The sequence below is a fragment of the Puma concolor genome, chromosome B4, assembly GCF_028749965.1.
Source record: "Puma concolor isolate L17-30 chromosome B4, mPumCon1.1.hap2, whole genome shotgun sequence".
NCBI classification, from domain to species: Eukaryota; Metazoa; Chordata; class Mammalia; order Carnivora; family Felidae; genus Puma; species Puma concolor.
This window is the reverse complement of record NC_141673.1, coordinates 69,310,667-69,326,455: the sequence shown is the minus strand read 5'-3', so window position 1 is coordinate 69,326,455 and position 15,789 is coordinate 69,310,667. Positions and strand designations below refer to the sequence as shown.

Here is a 15,789-nt window from a genome sequence, read left to right as displayed (position 1 = left end):
TATGATAAACTGACATACAGTAGCAAGTAACCATTAAAAAGCACATTAGAAAACATTGTGTATCAAATGTCTCCCTGATTCTGCCTCTTCCAGTCTACTTTCTGCGGAGGTTAGGCTTAATAGGTTTTCCCAAAAATCTTCACTGGCTCCCCCACTGAAAAAGCTTCAAGTACAGATTCCCTGTACTGCTTAATTTAATTTTGTCTCAATGTCCCAATCTTAGCTCCCCCTGCTTCTCAAAATGATCTTCCCAAGAGGGGTGAGGCCTGAGACAAGACCAGTGCATTTTGAGAACAGAGACTGAAAACTCTGAAAAACAAGTACAGCTGACCCTTGAACAACACAGGGGTTAAGAATGCTGACCTCCTGTGCAGTTGGAAATCTGTGGGGAAACAGGTTTTGCTTACATAAATGGGTTAGAAGTTTAGGACAGAAAGCCGCCACCATGGGGCGAAAGCACCCAAGGTTAGCTAGCAAGATATTATAATGGGATCACGAGTAACTTGTTATATCACTTGCAGGAAATTACTTTCCATCTGATGCCAATATACTATTGTGCTTTGATCACAAACTCCACTTGCCCCCCAGACCCTTTGCTTCTTACACACATAAGTTAATGATTACTGTCTGTTTTCTCCATGCTCACGTGTGTAATATCTGGTTTTCTTCATGCTCACCATGTGGGTAATATCCTGTGAGCTCAATAAATACGGAGACAAAACACATGTTTGGGGCTCGTCTCCTCCCTGACATTAGCCTGTCTTGTATTCAATTCTGCATCTGTTCTCTTTCTGGACAAGAGGGCACTCCAGACTCATAGTCTGCAACAGAAATCCACGTATCACTTTTGACTCCCCCAACACTTAACTAGTAATAGCCTACTGGAAGAATTACTGATAACACAAACAATTGATTACACATACTTTGTATGTTACATGTATTATATACTGTATTCTTACACTGAAGTGAGCTAGAGAAAACTGTATTAAGAAAATTATTTCCGGGGTGTCTGGGTGGCTCAGTCAGTTAAGCGTCCGACTCGTGGCTTTGGCTCAGGTCATGATCTCACAGTTTGTGAGTTCGAGCCCTGCATCAGGCTCTGCACTGACAGTGTAGAGCCTGCTTGGGATTCTCTCTCTGTCCCTCGCTCTCTGCCCCTCCCCTACTCTCTCTCTCTTTCTCTCAAAAACAAATAAAAACTTCTAAAAAAATAAAAAAAAATTATTGCCAGTACTGTACTGTATTTGCTAAAAAAATTGGACCCGTGCAGTTCAAACCTGTATTGTTCGAGGGTCAACTATAGTCGGAATCCACTCTCTCTTCAGGAGACCCTCCTCTCAGCCAGTGCAGTTCTGCCTGTTCAAAATGCATTTTTTTTTCTTTTTTTAAGATTTTAAAAAGTTTATTTATTTATTTATTTTGAGAGACAGAGAGAGAGAGAGACTGCAGGAGGGGCAGAGAGAGAGAGACAGAGACAGAATCCCAAGCAGGCTCTGCACTGATAGCACGGAGACTGACGCAGGGCTCAAACTCAAGAACCTTGATGATATGACCTGAGCCGAAATCAAGAGCTGGACACTTAACTGACTGAGCCACCCAGGCATCCCTGTCCTCCCAGTTCAAAGCCCTCATCTTCCATGAGTCTTCTTATACTCTGGTCTGAATGGAGTTTTCTGACTCTTACCTATTTACTATTTTTCTGTGGCACAGACTGAGCCATGAGGTCACTTTGCATCCCGAGCGGTTATGTGGTGTCCTCACTCCCTCTCCTTCCAAATGTACCTGCCCATGCAGTAGCAACTCAGAAGACCCTCCACAAACCAAATATGCATCTTCTTTTTAGGAATTATGGAGTAGCTTAGGCTGCAGGGAAATCTAGCTCAGTAAGAATGAAGTACTGAAAGAACGCCTCTTTATTCTCTTTGTGTTGTTCCAAAATGTTCTCCTCTTTATATCTCTTTATATCTTTGTATTTCTGTAAACTATTTTCTAAAAACAAATAAAGCCAACCTTTTTTGTAATGGAAAAGTCTATTCAAAATAACTAGGTCATGCAGCTTATCACAAGTTTCTGTTATCTCACTATTTAAAAACTGCAATTGCGTGTTAAAAAGCACTGACCTCTGGCAAAGAAACTGAAATAAAATTTCTATTTACTGACTTAAAAATGGGCTATGGGCAAGGGTGCCTTTGACATGTGGTCTCAGATGATAAAGGTATTATTAAAAAAAAGAGTTTCCACAGGGTCGGTCTGTACCCACAAAGCAGAATTCAACCAACTCTTAGGTAGCCAATTGTTCTGCAAACAAAACAAAACAAAACAAAACAAAAACCTACAGTGTCTGTCGTGGTGACCTTCAATAGACAAAGCCTTAAAGAGGATGTAGGAGTTATACTGAGGTAGTGTGAAAGGAGGAGAGAAACATAGAACAGTTATTTAAAACCAAAAATAAATCAGCAACAACAACAATCCAGTTAAGGATGGGTTGTACAACAAGAAGAAAATCTTCCTATTGTAATCTCCACCAATCAGGTTCTTACTAGATTATAGTGTTTCATTTGAAGATTCGTCACACAAAAGGGATGAGTGGTTGAACTTAAATGACCTTTGTGAGTTCCTTCCCTGAAATGTTAACAATCTATTAAAAAGGAAAAGGAAAAAAGAACAAGAGCAAAGAAGCAGGTAACAAAGAGACTGGAAAACATGAAAGAATGAAAGACACAGGAAGGCATTTCAAGAGAAGACTGATACAGATGGTCAACGACACATGGAAAGATGATCAACATCACTCATCATCAGGGAAATGCAAATCAAAACCACAATCAGATATCACTCCACACTTGTCAGAATGGCTTAAATTAAAAAACACAAGAAACAATAAGTGTTGGTGAAGATGTGAAAACAAAGGAACCCTTTTGTACTGTTGGTGGGAATGCAAGCTGGTGCAGCCACTGTGGGAAACAGTACAGAAGTTCCTCAAAAAGTTAAAGACAGAAATACCATATGATCCAGTAATTCCACTACCAGGTATTTACCCCAAGAATATGAAAAGATTTATGCTATTTATGCTATTTAGATTTCACTAATTTGAAAAGATATATGCACCCCTATGTTTATTGCAGCATTATTTATAATAGCCAAATTATGGAAGCCACCCCAGTATCCATTCACAGATGAATGGATAAAGAAAATGTGGTATATATCTACAATGGAATATTTCTCAGCCACAAAAAAGAATGAAATCTTGCCATTCACAACAACATGAATGGACATAGAGGGTATTATGCTAAGTACAATGTCAGTCACTGAAAGACAAACACCATGATTTCACTCATACGTGGAATTTAAGTAACAAAACAAATGAATAAAGAAAAAAAGAGACAAAAAAACAGACTCTTAACTATAAAGAACAAACTGATGGTTACCAGAGGGCAGGTGGGTGGGGGGATAGGGGAAATAGGGGACTGGGATCAAAGAGTGCACTTACTGTGATGAGCACTGAGTAATGTACAAAATGTATACAATCGTTGAATCACTATATTGCACACCTGAAACTAATATTACACTGTATGTTAACTATACTGGAATTAAAAAATAAATTAATGAAAAATTAAAAATAAATAAAGAGAAGACTGAGAAGTAAACAAAGCCTTACCTGATGGGCAAACTCTACTGAAAAGAGAAAAAAAGGAGGGGAAGGAGACTTTAACTGGAACAGGATCCATTAAAGAAAGGAAAGAATTTTCTGACATGAAAACTGAATTCAAGAAGTTATGGAATCTCCTTCCCTAAGGTTTAGACAAGATAATTAAATTTTCAAGGGTCCTTCCAAGTGATACATATTTAGTACATAAATTCTGAAAGATACAGAGGGACCAAAACAAAGGCTAGTACAAGGCATAGTGACAAAAGTTGTCCCAGATTCTTTTAAGAAAAATCTTAGTAAGACACTCAAATTTTGTTAGATGCTTCTAGGGTCATAACAACACTAACTCTACATCGAGATGAGAACAGCAGTAGATAGATATTAAAATACATGAATATGTGCATGGACACAGAATAATCTACTAATATTTCGACAACTTTAACATTTCAACAGCTTTAAGGTAACAATAACCGGCCACCATGCAAAACCTTAAGCAATGCTATTATTCCTTGGGGTGGAGAAGACAGACGTGCTTACCAAAGAAAGAGGGTTGCACTGTTATTGATACATACTTTTCTCATACTAAAAGGCTTACTATTGCCGGACACTGCCAAGTACTTTACATGGGTTTTCTCATCTGTTTTCACAATAATTACACGGGCTAGTACTATTATTAGCTCCATTTTAGAGAAATTAAGTAACTTGACCGAAGTCACATTGCTAACAACTAAAACTCTTGAGCCAGGATTTGAATATGAGCTGGCTGAATGCAGAGCCTGAATTTTAACCTACAAACAGTATAACAGTATTGCATTTAATATTCCCCAACGATCCCATGAGGTAAGGTATTATTATTATCCCTGTCCCACAGGGGTGGCACTAAGGTTCGAAGCACCAGACCACACAACATCTATTGATGGAGCCAGGATTCAATACAAGTCTAAATCCAAACCATGCACTAACTGTTCTGTGTGTGTGTGTGTGTGTGTGTGTGTGTATGTGTGTGTGTATGTGTCTTTGTCTGTCTCTCTCTCATTTAACAGATATTTTGTAACATCCACCCTGTACCAGGCACTATTATCATACCATATCATACCATTACAAGGTATAAGAAATAGAAAGATGATTAAGATGGCTCTTTCTCTTAAGCTTACACCTAGAAAGTTTAGAGCTTGCTACTACTAAAGTGTAGTCCATGGATCAACAATAAGGCATCACCTGGGAGCTAGCTGGAAATTAGAATGTCAGGACCCATCCCAGACTTCCTGAACCAGAATCTGCACTTTAACAAGGTTTCCAGGTGTTTCATATGCACGTTAAAATATCACCACTACTGGTCTAGTGGACATTTTGAAAGGATTTGCTGTTTCAGGTATAGATTTCTAGGACTACAACCCAAAAATCAGGGCATGAAAGAAAACAAATGAACTGGAATAAGGGCAGGTGTCCTAATACCAAAATGGCTCTACTCTATTTTTAACTAAACTTAAAAAGACTAGTCTTTTTTTTTTTTTAAGTTTATTTTTTTTATTTTTTGAGAGAGACAAAGACAGTGCTAGCTGGGGAGGCGCAGAGAGAGGGAGGAGATAGAGAATCCCAAGCAGGCTCTTCAATGCCAATGCAGGGCCTGATGCAGGGCTTGAACTCATGAAACCATGAGATCATGACCTGTGCCAAAACCAAGAGTCAGATGCTTAACCAACTGAGCCACCAGGTGCCCCAAAAAAGATGATTCTCATAGTATCCTAGTGGGGAGTTTCTGGGCAAAGTTGCCAGTTACATGCCAGGTAAGGAGAGACCAACATTTGTTTTCAACATTCTCTCTAGCTTCCTAAAAAGAGGCAGTGTGACCTAAAAACTCACTCCTTTGGGAGTTGGCTCTCTTAGATTCATATAATTGAGCCTACTTTCCTCTCACCAATGTGAAAAAGCCACAAGAAGTGTGAAAGGTATTTAGGTACAGCTTTTGCAGGAATCATGATGGGTGTCTTTTTTGTTTTTTTGTTTTTAATTTGCCTTTTTTTTTTTTTTTTTTTCTGGCTTCTCGTTGTCATATCCTGTTTTTAATTTGAATTGTCCTAGAGCCAGGAATGAAGCAAGATTCATGAACTGTGTCAGTGAAAGAGAGGATATTAAAGAAAGAAATGCCTCACACTGTATTTGCAGCAGCGGAACCAAATTCCACAAAGCAAGCGGTCAGCACCAGCCAGCTCTCCCGCTGTAGCTGCTTACTGCCTGAGTCACAGCCTGTGAGGAAGTGAGCTCACCCAGGCAAGGTGCCCAAGCCACAGGCGAGAATGGATATTTCCAGTCACTGCAAGCTGTAACCTCCTCAAAAACTTAGTATTTTCAGTTTAGTAAGTACAACATTTAAAGATCTGGCTCAGATTCTAAACTGAATATTATCAATGACTCACTTGAAGGTCCTCCAGGTTTGCACTGCTTTGGGAATGAAGCTTCATTATCAAACCAAAGTGTCCTAGTTGTGAAATGGTTAGAATCCCATGCACCATTAAGTGGAGGTCAGCAGTGACTGCGGGACGCTCCAGGTATACAGAGCTTAAAATAGCACTGGTAGAGTTAAATAAAACCAGTAAAGACGATCTTTTTCATTAATGCCCCAGCATTATAGTCAGGGGTGGCAGGAGAGAAGCAGAACGACAGGGATTTCTCACAGTCCTGCGTGTGCCCTTGGGCAAGTTACTTTATTTCTCAGAGCCTGAGTTTCCTTATTTGTAAAAGGCATTTTTAAACCATCCTTATTTGCAAAAGAATGCATTGTATGATGTTTTAAGGAAAAATGGCAATATATGTAAAAACACCTGGCGCTCAAGAAATGGTAATTATTATTGATAAATACTCAGAAGAGGTGCAAGAAGCAAATTTGCATCCAACAATAAGAAACATCATGTAACACAGTGAACTTGGATAATAACGAGGAAGTGTCTGGGTTGCAGACTTAACCTCTAAGAACATTTAAGGAAGGGAAAAGGGAGATGAGGCAGGGTCGGAATTTCTGAGTTTGTAAATGATGGCAGCTGAGTCCTTTGCTGGACTTCCAACTGTACACTGTATCAGAACACAGAGCAGATTTCCAGAAACACTTTCCACAAAGATGCCTGGTGAGCTGACATGTTTTCATTTTCCTCAATCCCAATTTCCTTCTGACCACCCCCCAAATGTATAGATCGGTGGTGATCCCAATTTCCTTCTGACCACCCACCCCCCAAATGTGTAGATCGGTGGTGTTCTAACAAGGGGTCGTGTCTACTCTGCTCTCTTCCCCTGGTCTTTTAGGAGGGCTGCATTCTTCAAGCAAACCACAACACTGAGTCCCAAGCTGGGGAGCGTCCTGCTAAGGGATCTACATATGCTGGCTATAAAATCAGTATGTCAGAAAATGCCTCAGATCACTTTTTTTAAAAAGACACTGGTCCTGGGACACCTGGGTGGTTCAGTTGGTTAAGCGTCTGCACTCAGCTCAGGTCATGATCTCACAGTTCGTGGGTTAGAGCCCTATGTCAGGCCCTGTGCTGACAGATTCTCTCTTCTTTCTCTGCCCCTATACTGCTTGCACTCTCTCTCTCAAAATAAATAAATAAACAAACCAAAAAGAAAAAAGACACTGGTCCTACTCTTCTAACTTAAGAAACATAGGACCCGAGAGCTGCAAGGACACGCTGAGGTCACAACTGGGGCCGAGAACTCTGAGGGCAGACTTTTCCCATCTGCCTCCCTACTTTCTCTCACTCGTGCTCTGTTTTCTTTCTGTTTCATGTACTAATTCTCTACTACATTTTCTCAGAGAGCCACTGGGGCTAACCCATTGTTATTATTATTTAAAAGCTGTGTCATAAATGATGCTTGCAATAATGTGTTTGCAGTTTTAAAATGGGAACATTGGCAAATAAGACGTGGACCATTGTTGATTAGTATGTGGGTGAGGGCAGACGAGAGTGTTACACACTCAGATACGGGATGCGGCGAAATTCCAGTAGTCTGTCTAATTCACAAGCACAGAGCTTTGAAAAGTTAGGGCTGGTTGGGGTCCAGTGTATTGACATTTTTTTATTAGACTCAATTGAAAGGATGAATAAATTACTTTCCTATTTGTTTCATCTGCTATTGCATACTGTGCCCAACAGATGTCACATAAGAAATTCAGATTAGATTTTCAAATGGAGCATAACTTTAGTAATGAATAATTCAAGGGAAAAACTGAAAACCAGAATAATATTTTAGAGACATTTCTTTCATTGGATAGAAAGTGTTAGTGGAAAAATACTCACCTATTTATCTGACCATTTTCTACTTCAGTGAAGTCATTGGAATCGTTGCTAATGTTATCATCTTCGGGCACGGTCATGTTTTGCAACTCTGTTAATTCGAGTCCACTTTTGAAATGCATCATGTTTAGAAAGTATCTGTGGTCAAAAAATTAGTCCAAATTCTGCTCTGAGTGTATTACAAAGGGATAGCAGCAAAAATAGAAGCTTGACACCCCTAAAATACAACACAAGAAAACATTGTTAAACATATGAATACCGCCACTGATTAAAGATAAACTATTACAAGCAAAAAAAAAAAAATTTACCGATAATTTAACACATTTTGCTATCTAATGCATGAAAGCAATCTTTGTACATCTAGTTATAGAGGCTTATCTCTAAATTTTATGCCTGTCATAAATCTCTCTCCATCTCAACTACAGAGGGAATCATGTCCTGTAATCTTTGTGTTCACGTTTATAGGAACACCATGTCAGCTGCAGGCAATACCGATGCCCTTTTATGAAACAGTGTGTTTAAAATGAAAGCGACTCAGTTATTTTAGTGCATCTGATCACAGGGCACACACATCGTGGGTGCAGACGACAAAGACACAAAAGCACCTCTGATTTAGCAATCCCAGTTTAATAACAATGCAAATCCTCAATAAATGGCATCATGAGGGATCAACTACCCAACCTGGAGGTCAAGCAGCAAAGGACAAATCTGTGTTTTGAAATTTAGCAAACACTTTACCCATCAACTGCAAGAGATTAAATCAATCTCTTCAATGAAATCACTCCATGTCAGGGAATTAGGGAATTAAAAACTCATACTCTGGGGATTTAGGTTAATCCACCTAAAACTATATTTCCTCTCCAGAAACGAAAGACTTGCAGAGTTCATATTCTCCCCCACATGGATGAGCAGAACTTACATTTCAATGGTGTAGAAGAAGGAAAAGAGTTTCAGACACACAACATCACAAATTAAGAAGCAGATGGCAGAGTGCCTGGGTGGCTCAGTCGGTTATGCAGCCGACTCTTGATTTCAGCTCAGGTCATGATCTCGTGGTCCACGGAGTCAAGCCCTGTGTTGGGCTCTACGCTTAGGATTCTCTTTCTCCCTCTCTCTCTGCCCCTCCCTCGTTCACTCTCTCTCTCAAAATAAATAAATAAACGTTAAAAAAATTTAAAAAAAGGAATGCAACCTAAAAAGCCAGGTCTATGCACATAGAGGAGCCTCAGCAGGATCATCCCAGTGAGGGGATAGAGACCATGGAATGAAGCAGAATGCCAATAAGTTTGTTCTTCTTTTTACCTCCAATGGTAACCCTTTTGGATGACATTCTGTCTGATCCTGAAACCTGTAAGATGACGGTAGCCTAGTTAAGAGTCAAAACTCTAGGGGCTCCTAGGTGGCTCAGTTGGTTCAGCGTCTGGCTCTTGATTTTGGCTCAGGTCATGATCTTGCGGTTTGTGTGTTTGAGCCCTGCATCCGGCTCTGCGTTGACAATGTGGAGCCTGCTTGGGATTCTCTGTCTCTCCCTCTCTCTCTCTGCCCCTCCCCACTCACACACATACTCTCTCTCAAAATAAGTAAATAAACTTAAAAAAAATAAAGGGTCAAAACTCTAACGTGCCCAGCTAAGCATCCTAGTATATCCCAAGAAGCATTTTGCGAATTGATAAAATTTTCAGGACCCATAGAAAGTACCTTAGAATGATACCTTTTTTAGAAATTTTCTTCTTCTCTTTCCCACAACCAGGCCACACAGTATTCCCATTTGTTCATGCAGACTCACATCTAGAATGAAACTTTCCTGGCTCCAGAATCCTTTACAACTTCCAGCAGGGAGATTCCCCCCAGTGCTGGGGACCTTCTGTTCCCCTTTGCACCTGTCCTCTTGAGCGTGGACCCCCAAAAGGATGGGGAGAACCTTAGACACCAGGCATGGATGAGGATCCATGGGGCCAGGGTAAATGGACCCCGGAGTGGGGGCCTGGAGCTTCCTCCCACGCCCCCAGAGAGTGGGAGACATCTTTGTCCTCTGCTTGTGAAGACACTCTCACTGCCCACTAGCAGTGAGACTGGGGAAGCTAGGCTTCAAAAAAAAAAAAAAAAGAAAAAAACATTTCCTAATGCCTCATGTTTTGAGAGCCTCACCTGCCTGCAGGGCAGGGCCTCTCCTGGAAAACAGGAAGCCAGGACAGGGAGAGTTGAGTGCCATGTCTCCTGGGCTAAGGCAAACCTGGCAGCTCAGGGCTGATTCTTCTAGCCAGCTAGCAACAGGGCCTCTCTGTTTTCTGTGCCTTCACACAGCAGCAATGTTTACAACTGCCTTTACTTCATAAAAGCTGAAGTGCGTTAACATGTGCTCTTACTTGCTGACCACCTTAACGAAAGCTGCACGGATGGGCTAGACTGGGCACTTCCCAGGAGTCTTGCCACACTAGCTGTCTCCTGTGCAACTTCCTCAGAGTCTGAAGTGACATGAAGTGATACCAATTCAGATACTGAAGTGACACTACAGGGCTGGTAGAAAGTTGATTCACTGGATGGCGTTTCCAATTTGGGTTGAGTCCTTTTCTCTCTCCAAATTGGTAGAAAATAGGACACTGGACAAAAATTTTCTGGGGACAGGAAAGATGGACTGATAATAGATCTAAAGTCTCCTGTTTGAATTTCAACTTTCATATCAATATATATATGTGTGTGTGTGTGTGCATGTGTGTATACAAATCATTTAATAAATGGGCATAAAAGCAAAAGAATAAAAAGACGAGAGGAAGTCCTGGCCATGAAAATATGTATTAGGCAAATCCCAGTACAAAGTTAATCACACAGAATTAATCCCCCCCCCCACTTTGGCTTAAAGAGAAAATATTTTTTCACAGTTCTGGAGACCAGAAGTCCAAGATTAAGGTGTCAGCAAGTTTGGTTTCTCCTGAGGCCTTTGTCCACGGCTTCTGGCCAGCTGCCTTCTCTCTGTGTCCTCACGTGGTCTTCCCACTGTCTGTGTGTTGTCTGTGTCTTAATCTCCTTTCTTTCTTTTTTTTTTTAGAATAAATTTTTATTGTTATGAAATAACCTATCTGAAATCTAACTTGTTCTTGAAAATGAAAACTGGAAAATGGGGTAAATTAACAAAGTTAGTGACACCTCTCACCAAGGCTGAGGTCACATTTAGAAATTACTCTCTATTCCGTTTATTTATTGAGGCTAGATGATTAAGGAATTTAAAAGGTTGAAAAAGGTCAAATTCAGGGATCTGAGGCAGCTTTGTAGAAAAGTCACATTTGGACTGCCTCTTGAAAAAGAATTTTTTTTTTTTTCTGATTCTAAAACTAATACATACTCACTGTATAATCTTTAGAACAGAACTTGCAAAAGAAATCCCACCTGCGGGGGAGCCTGAGTGACTCAGTGGGTTGAGCATCCAACTCTTGATTTCAGCTCAGGTCATGATCTCACAGGCTTGTGAGTTCAAGCCCCTCTGTGCTGATCTCTCTCTGCCCCTCCTCTGCTCTCTATATCCCTCTCTGCCCCTCGCCTTGCCCTCTAACTCTCTCTCAAAATAAATAAAAATAAACTTAAAATAACATTAAAAAAAAAAAAAGAAATCCCACCATCCAAAATTGGGCCACTGTTAGATACTGGTGTGTTTCCTCTCTTCTTTTCTTCTTTTTTATTATAACCCTTTCCTTCTTTTTCTTTTTCCCTCTCTAGCTCCCTCTCCTCCTCTTTCTCTTTTATTAACATTGGGATTTTAGACTCTTTTTAACCTACTTTTCTTCTTGTAGCATTACATTATAGGCACTTTGGAGAATAGAAATGTTTTTTTAAAAACATTACTTCCTTATTAACGAATAATATAAACCTTTATAGAAAAATTAGAAAATACATGTTTGTAACACAAGTAAAAAGAAAAAAGTCACCTCGTATCTCAGGAAACAGAGATGATCACTGTACATATACAGGAGTATGACCTTCCAGGGCTTTTCTATGCACATAGATACAGTGCCTGGCATACAGCAGGCACTCAATAAATACCTGTGAAATGAAAAGAATGAATACAAATAAAAAATAGGTATACATTTACAAACATGGAAATTGTACCAGAGTTTTTAAAACGTATTTTTTCACTTAACAAGATATGATCTCCTACCCTGAGTTATGTCGAGAAAGTAAACACAGCCTACACCATTACTGCAAATGCTTGCTTATCTGCTTGATTGTGCCATAAACTGACATCCAACCTTTACTGCTGTACAGTCACACTGCTTGACAGACAAGTGACTGACTAGAGATGGGGCCTGAGCTGAGACGTCTCAGTAAAGGAGAGCATGGTCAATGGCACAGAGGCAGGAAGTGCAAGTTGAGCTCAAGAAGCAAAAAATTACAGTTTCACTGAAATACAGACGCGATTATCAGATCACATACAATTAATTAAAAGACCTAATAGGATCATTGTGTGAAGATCATGATGTTAGCCCAACCATAATTACTATCTCTCAACTTTTATAATAGCTTATAAATTAAAATTTACTCAGCACAGAACATCTTTTATCCTTTACCACAATCTTGTGAGGTACTCTTAAGCAAGCATTATCTTGGTATGCTTATTGGTACACTTTACTAATAGTACCAACATAAAATACATAAACTTATTCTCTATTCTTCATAGTGTTATATATCAAAGGAGAAGATCTACAGAAAAACTTGTCTGGCCTTACATTGCTTAGACCCTGTTTAAGCAAGCAAGACCATCCCATATAAAGTGACAGTATACTATAAAATATCTGCATGATAGAGACCAAACTATATGGCAGAATAAAGGAAAAATCCAGAAAGATTTCAGAGATACACAGACATACCGATGTACAGAAGGAAGGAAGAAAGGAAGAAAGGAAGGAAGGAAAGAAGGGAGGGAAGAAGGGAGGGAGGGAGGAAGGAAGGAAGGAAGGAAGGGAGGAAAGGGAGAGTTAGAGAGTGGGAGGGAAGGAAGGCGGCAAGAAAGAGAGAGGAGAGAGGAAGGAAGGAAGGAAGGAAGGGAGGAAGGAAGGAAGGGAGGAAAGGAGGGAGGGATGGAGAGAAGGAAGAAGGAAGGAAAGAAGGAAGGAAGGAAGGAAGGAAGGAAGGAAGGAAGGAAGGAAGGAAGGAAGGAAGAAGAATGGGAAGGTGGGAAGGAAGGGAAGGAGGGAAGGAGACAGGTATGAAGGGAGGGATGGAAGGAGAGAGGGATGGAGGGAGGGAGAAAGGGAGGGAGGGAGGGAAGGAAGAAGGAAGGAAGGAGGGAAGGAAGGAAGGAAGGAAGGAAAATAAATGGTTGCCTGGAGAAATTGCTAAGGTTTTACAAAGAGTTAGAACTTGAACTATGTCTAAAAACAGGTGGATTTAGACCAGGGGGTTGGGAAGGCATTGCTTGTACTGGGAACAACACAGGCCAAATGTACACAGAACAGCCCTGAGTGACCATTCAGATGAACCTACCTAGAGTAAAGGGAGCAAGGTACATGTTCTTAAGTAGTAGAAGTTTTATAGGTTTGGTAAAAGCCAACTGAAAGAAAACCAAACCAAAGAATATATTGTAACTTAAACAATGTCCAAAATCACTTTTAGGGATAAATACAATTTCAATTGCTCATGTACTTTGTGGTGGATCCTGCTCAATATTTGCTCCTACTTCTTTCTAGTCTAGTTCTGTAGATGATGGAAAGTTGATGGCATCCATTCTGCTGGTACAATTCTAACAGGTGCAGCAGAGAGTTCTGGAGCCAACAGTGTGGCTATGGATTCCTGATCATTGGATGTGGCTCAAGCGATGTGTTCCTGGAGCACGCAGTTGAGACAATAAGAAACTGGCTTCATGGTTTCCTGCCTTCCTGACAGAGGCACAAGTAGCAGTTCCCTTACCAGACTGTTCTTAAGTGGTGGTATTCTGGTAATTATTTCTAAAGACCCAGCCTCAGGCCATCTGCCATCTCTTCTAACCATCTTACAGGTATTTAGTTGTCTGTATTAAATCTCTTTCACTTAACACACATAGGAAGATCTCTGTTACATGCAACTAAACCCTAATTGATATTCTTATTTTTATTTCCCCCCTTTCAAACTTTTATGATGGGAACTTCTAAATACATATACAGAATAATAGACAGAATAGAATAATGAACCCTCATGTACCAACTTCAACAATTATCAGGTCAGGCCAATCTTACTGAAGTTTTACCCCCAACCATCACATAGAATTATTTTAAAGCATTCTGATATCGTATCATCTGTAAAATATTTTAGCACATATTTGTAAAAGAATGCTTTTATAAAACAATACCAACAGATCACTATCAAACCTAAAAACTAACAATAATTCCTTAATATCACTAAATGTGTGGTCACACATACTTAATCCTAAAATTGTTATGAATCCCTCTTGTTTTTTTTATTATTATTATTCTGAAAAACTAATAAGATCAAACCTTTCCTAGTTCAACTCCTGAGAATCAATTATAATAACTGGGCCAATAGTTTTGAGAGAGTGTTAGGCCTTCAGGCCAGTGATGGTCCTCTTCCTCCTGCCGTCTCTTCCCGGGCCTGAGCCAGTTTACCCACCTGGGATCCTTGGATCACCTGGCTCTTAGCTGGTAATAATGCGAACCCATGAGCTGCTTTTGTGTATCTCAAAAGGCCTCAAACATGCCAAACAGGTTGACTAAATGTCAGGTATCCTTGCTTTTAACTAGATTGCATTAACTTGGTGTGATGATCCTAAATTCTAACTGGCAATTTTATGTTTCTTTGAATAACAAAAATAGGAAATAAATTCATATATTAAGGTTGTAGTCAAAACTCATTAAACGGTATCCTTAAGATCTAGATATTGTATCTCATATAAATTATATTTCAATTAAAACAAAAGCTTAGGGGCGCCTGGGTGGCGCAGTCAGTTAGGCGCCCGACTTCAGCCAGGTCACGATCTCGCGGTCCGTGAGTTCGAGCCCCGCGTCAGGCTCTGGGCTGATGGCTCAGAGCCTGGAGCCTGTTTCCCATTCTGTGTCTCCCTCTCTCTCTGCCCCTCCCCCGTTCATGCTCTGTCTCTCTCTGTCCCAAAAATAAATAAACGTGGAAAAAAAAAATTTAAAAAAAAAACAAAAGCTTAAAGGGGTGCCTGGGTGGCTCAGTTGGTTAAGTGTGCAACTTCAGCTCAGGTCATAATCTCATGGTTTGTGGGTTCAAGCCCACGTCGGGCTCTGTACTGATAGCTCAGAGCCTGGAGCCTGCTTCGGATTCTGTATCTCCCTCTCTCTCTGCCCCTCCCTTGCTCGCACTCCGTATCTCTTTGTCTCTCAAAAATGAATAAATATTTTTTAAAAATTTAAAAAAAGAAAAGCTTAAAACTGATAGAATCTTTGAAAACCTGTGATCTTTGGACCATGGGGAATAATACAAGTGCCTTTTGGTAGTGAACAGGCTGGGAGCCAGTAAGCAATCTCAAACTGTAGATGTTTTCTCTCTTTCTTATTCAAGACTCACATCTTAACCAAGTGCAAGTGGCCTCAGCCGTGCCAGCACTTTGAATCACCACTTCCTCTCTGCCGGTTTCCCTGACTTCCGCCAGTTACTCTCAGCTCCATATCTGGGAAGTGACTTTGTCTATAACCTTGAAATACCACCCCCACCCCCTTTACTGCCAACAGTCTGAACAACTTGCTCCTGTCTTCATCACTCCCCTGAAACCACACTCTAGTGGCAAATTCTGGCTCTACCAATTAGGAGCTGTGGACCCTGGGCAAGTAGGTTTTCTCTTTGCCTCAGTTTCTTCATCTGCAGACGGGAGACGCAGAATACCCACCTCATTCGGTCGTTATAAAGATT

At 40.4% G+C, this 15,789-nt stretch overlaps 2 protein-coding genes across 4 annotated transcripts in view; one reads left to right on the top strand and one right to left on the bottom strand.

Moving 5' to 3' along the window:
* Positions 1 to 15,789, top strand: part of LOC147579205 (uncharacterized) — a 331,154-nt gene that overhangs the window by 195,793 nt on the left and 119,572 nt on the right. The window lies entirely within an intron of this gene.
* The window catches only part of SLC38A1 (solute carrier family 38 member 1), a 69,795-nt gene that overhangs the window by 44,914 nt on the left and 9,092 nt on the right, over positions 1 to 15,789 (bottom strand). For both annotated transcript variants that reach the window (XM_086713589.1, XM_025930227.2), the window contains exons 2-3: positions 11,853 to 11,967; positions 7,936 to 8,149 (exon numbers count right to left, since the gene is read on the bottom strand). In XM_086713589.1, the coding sequence (XP_086569715.1) occupies positions 7,936 to 8,057 (122 nt within the window). In that variant the 5' untranslated portion in view covers positions 8,058 to 8,149; positions 11,853 to 11,967. The remainder of the gene's footprint in view (positions 1 to 7,935; positions 8,150 to 11,852; positions 11,968 to 15,789) is intronic.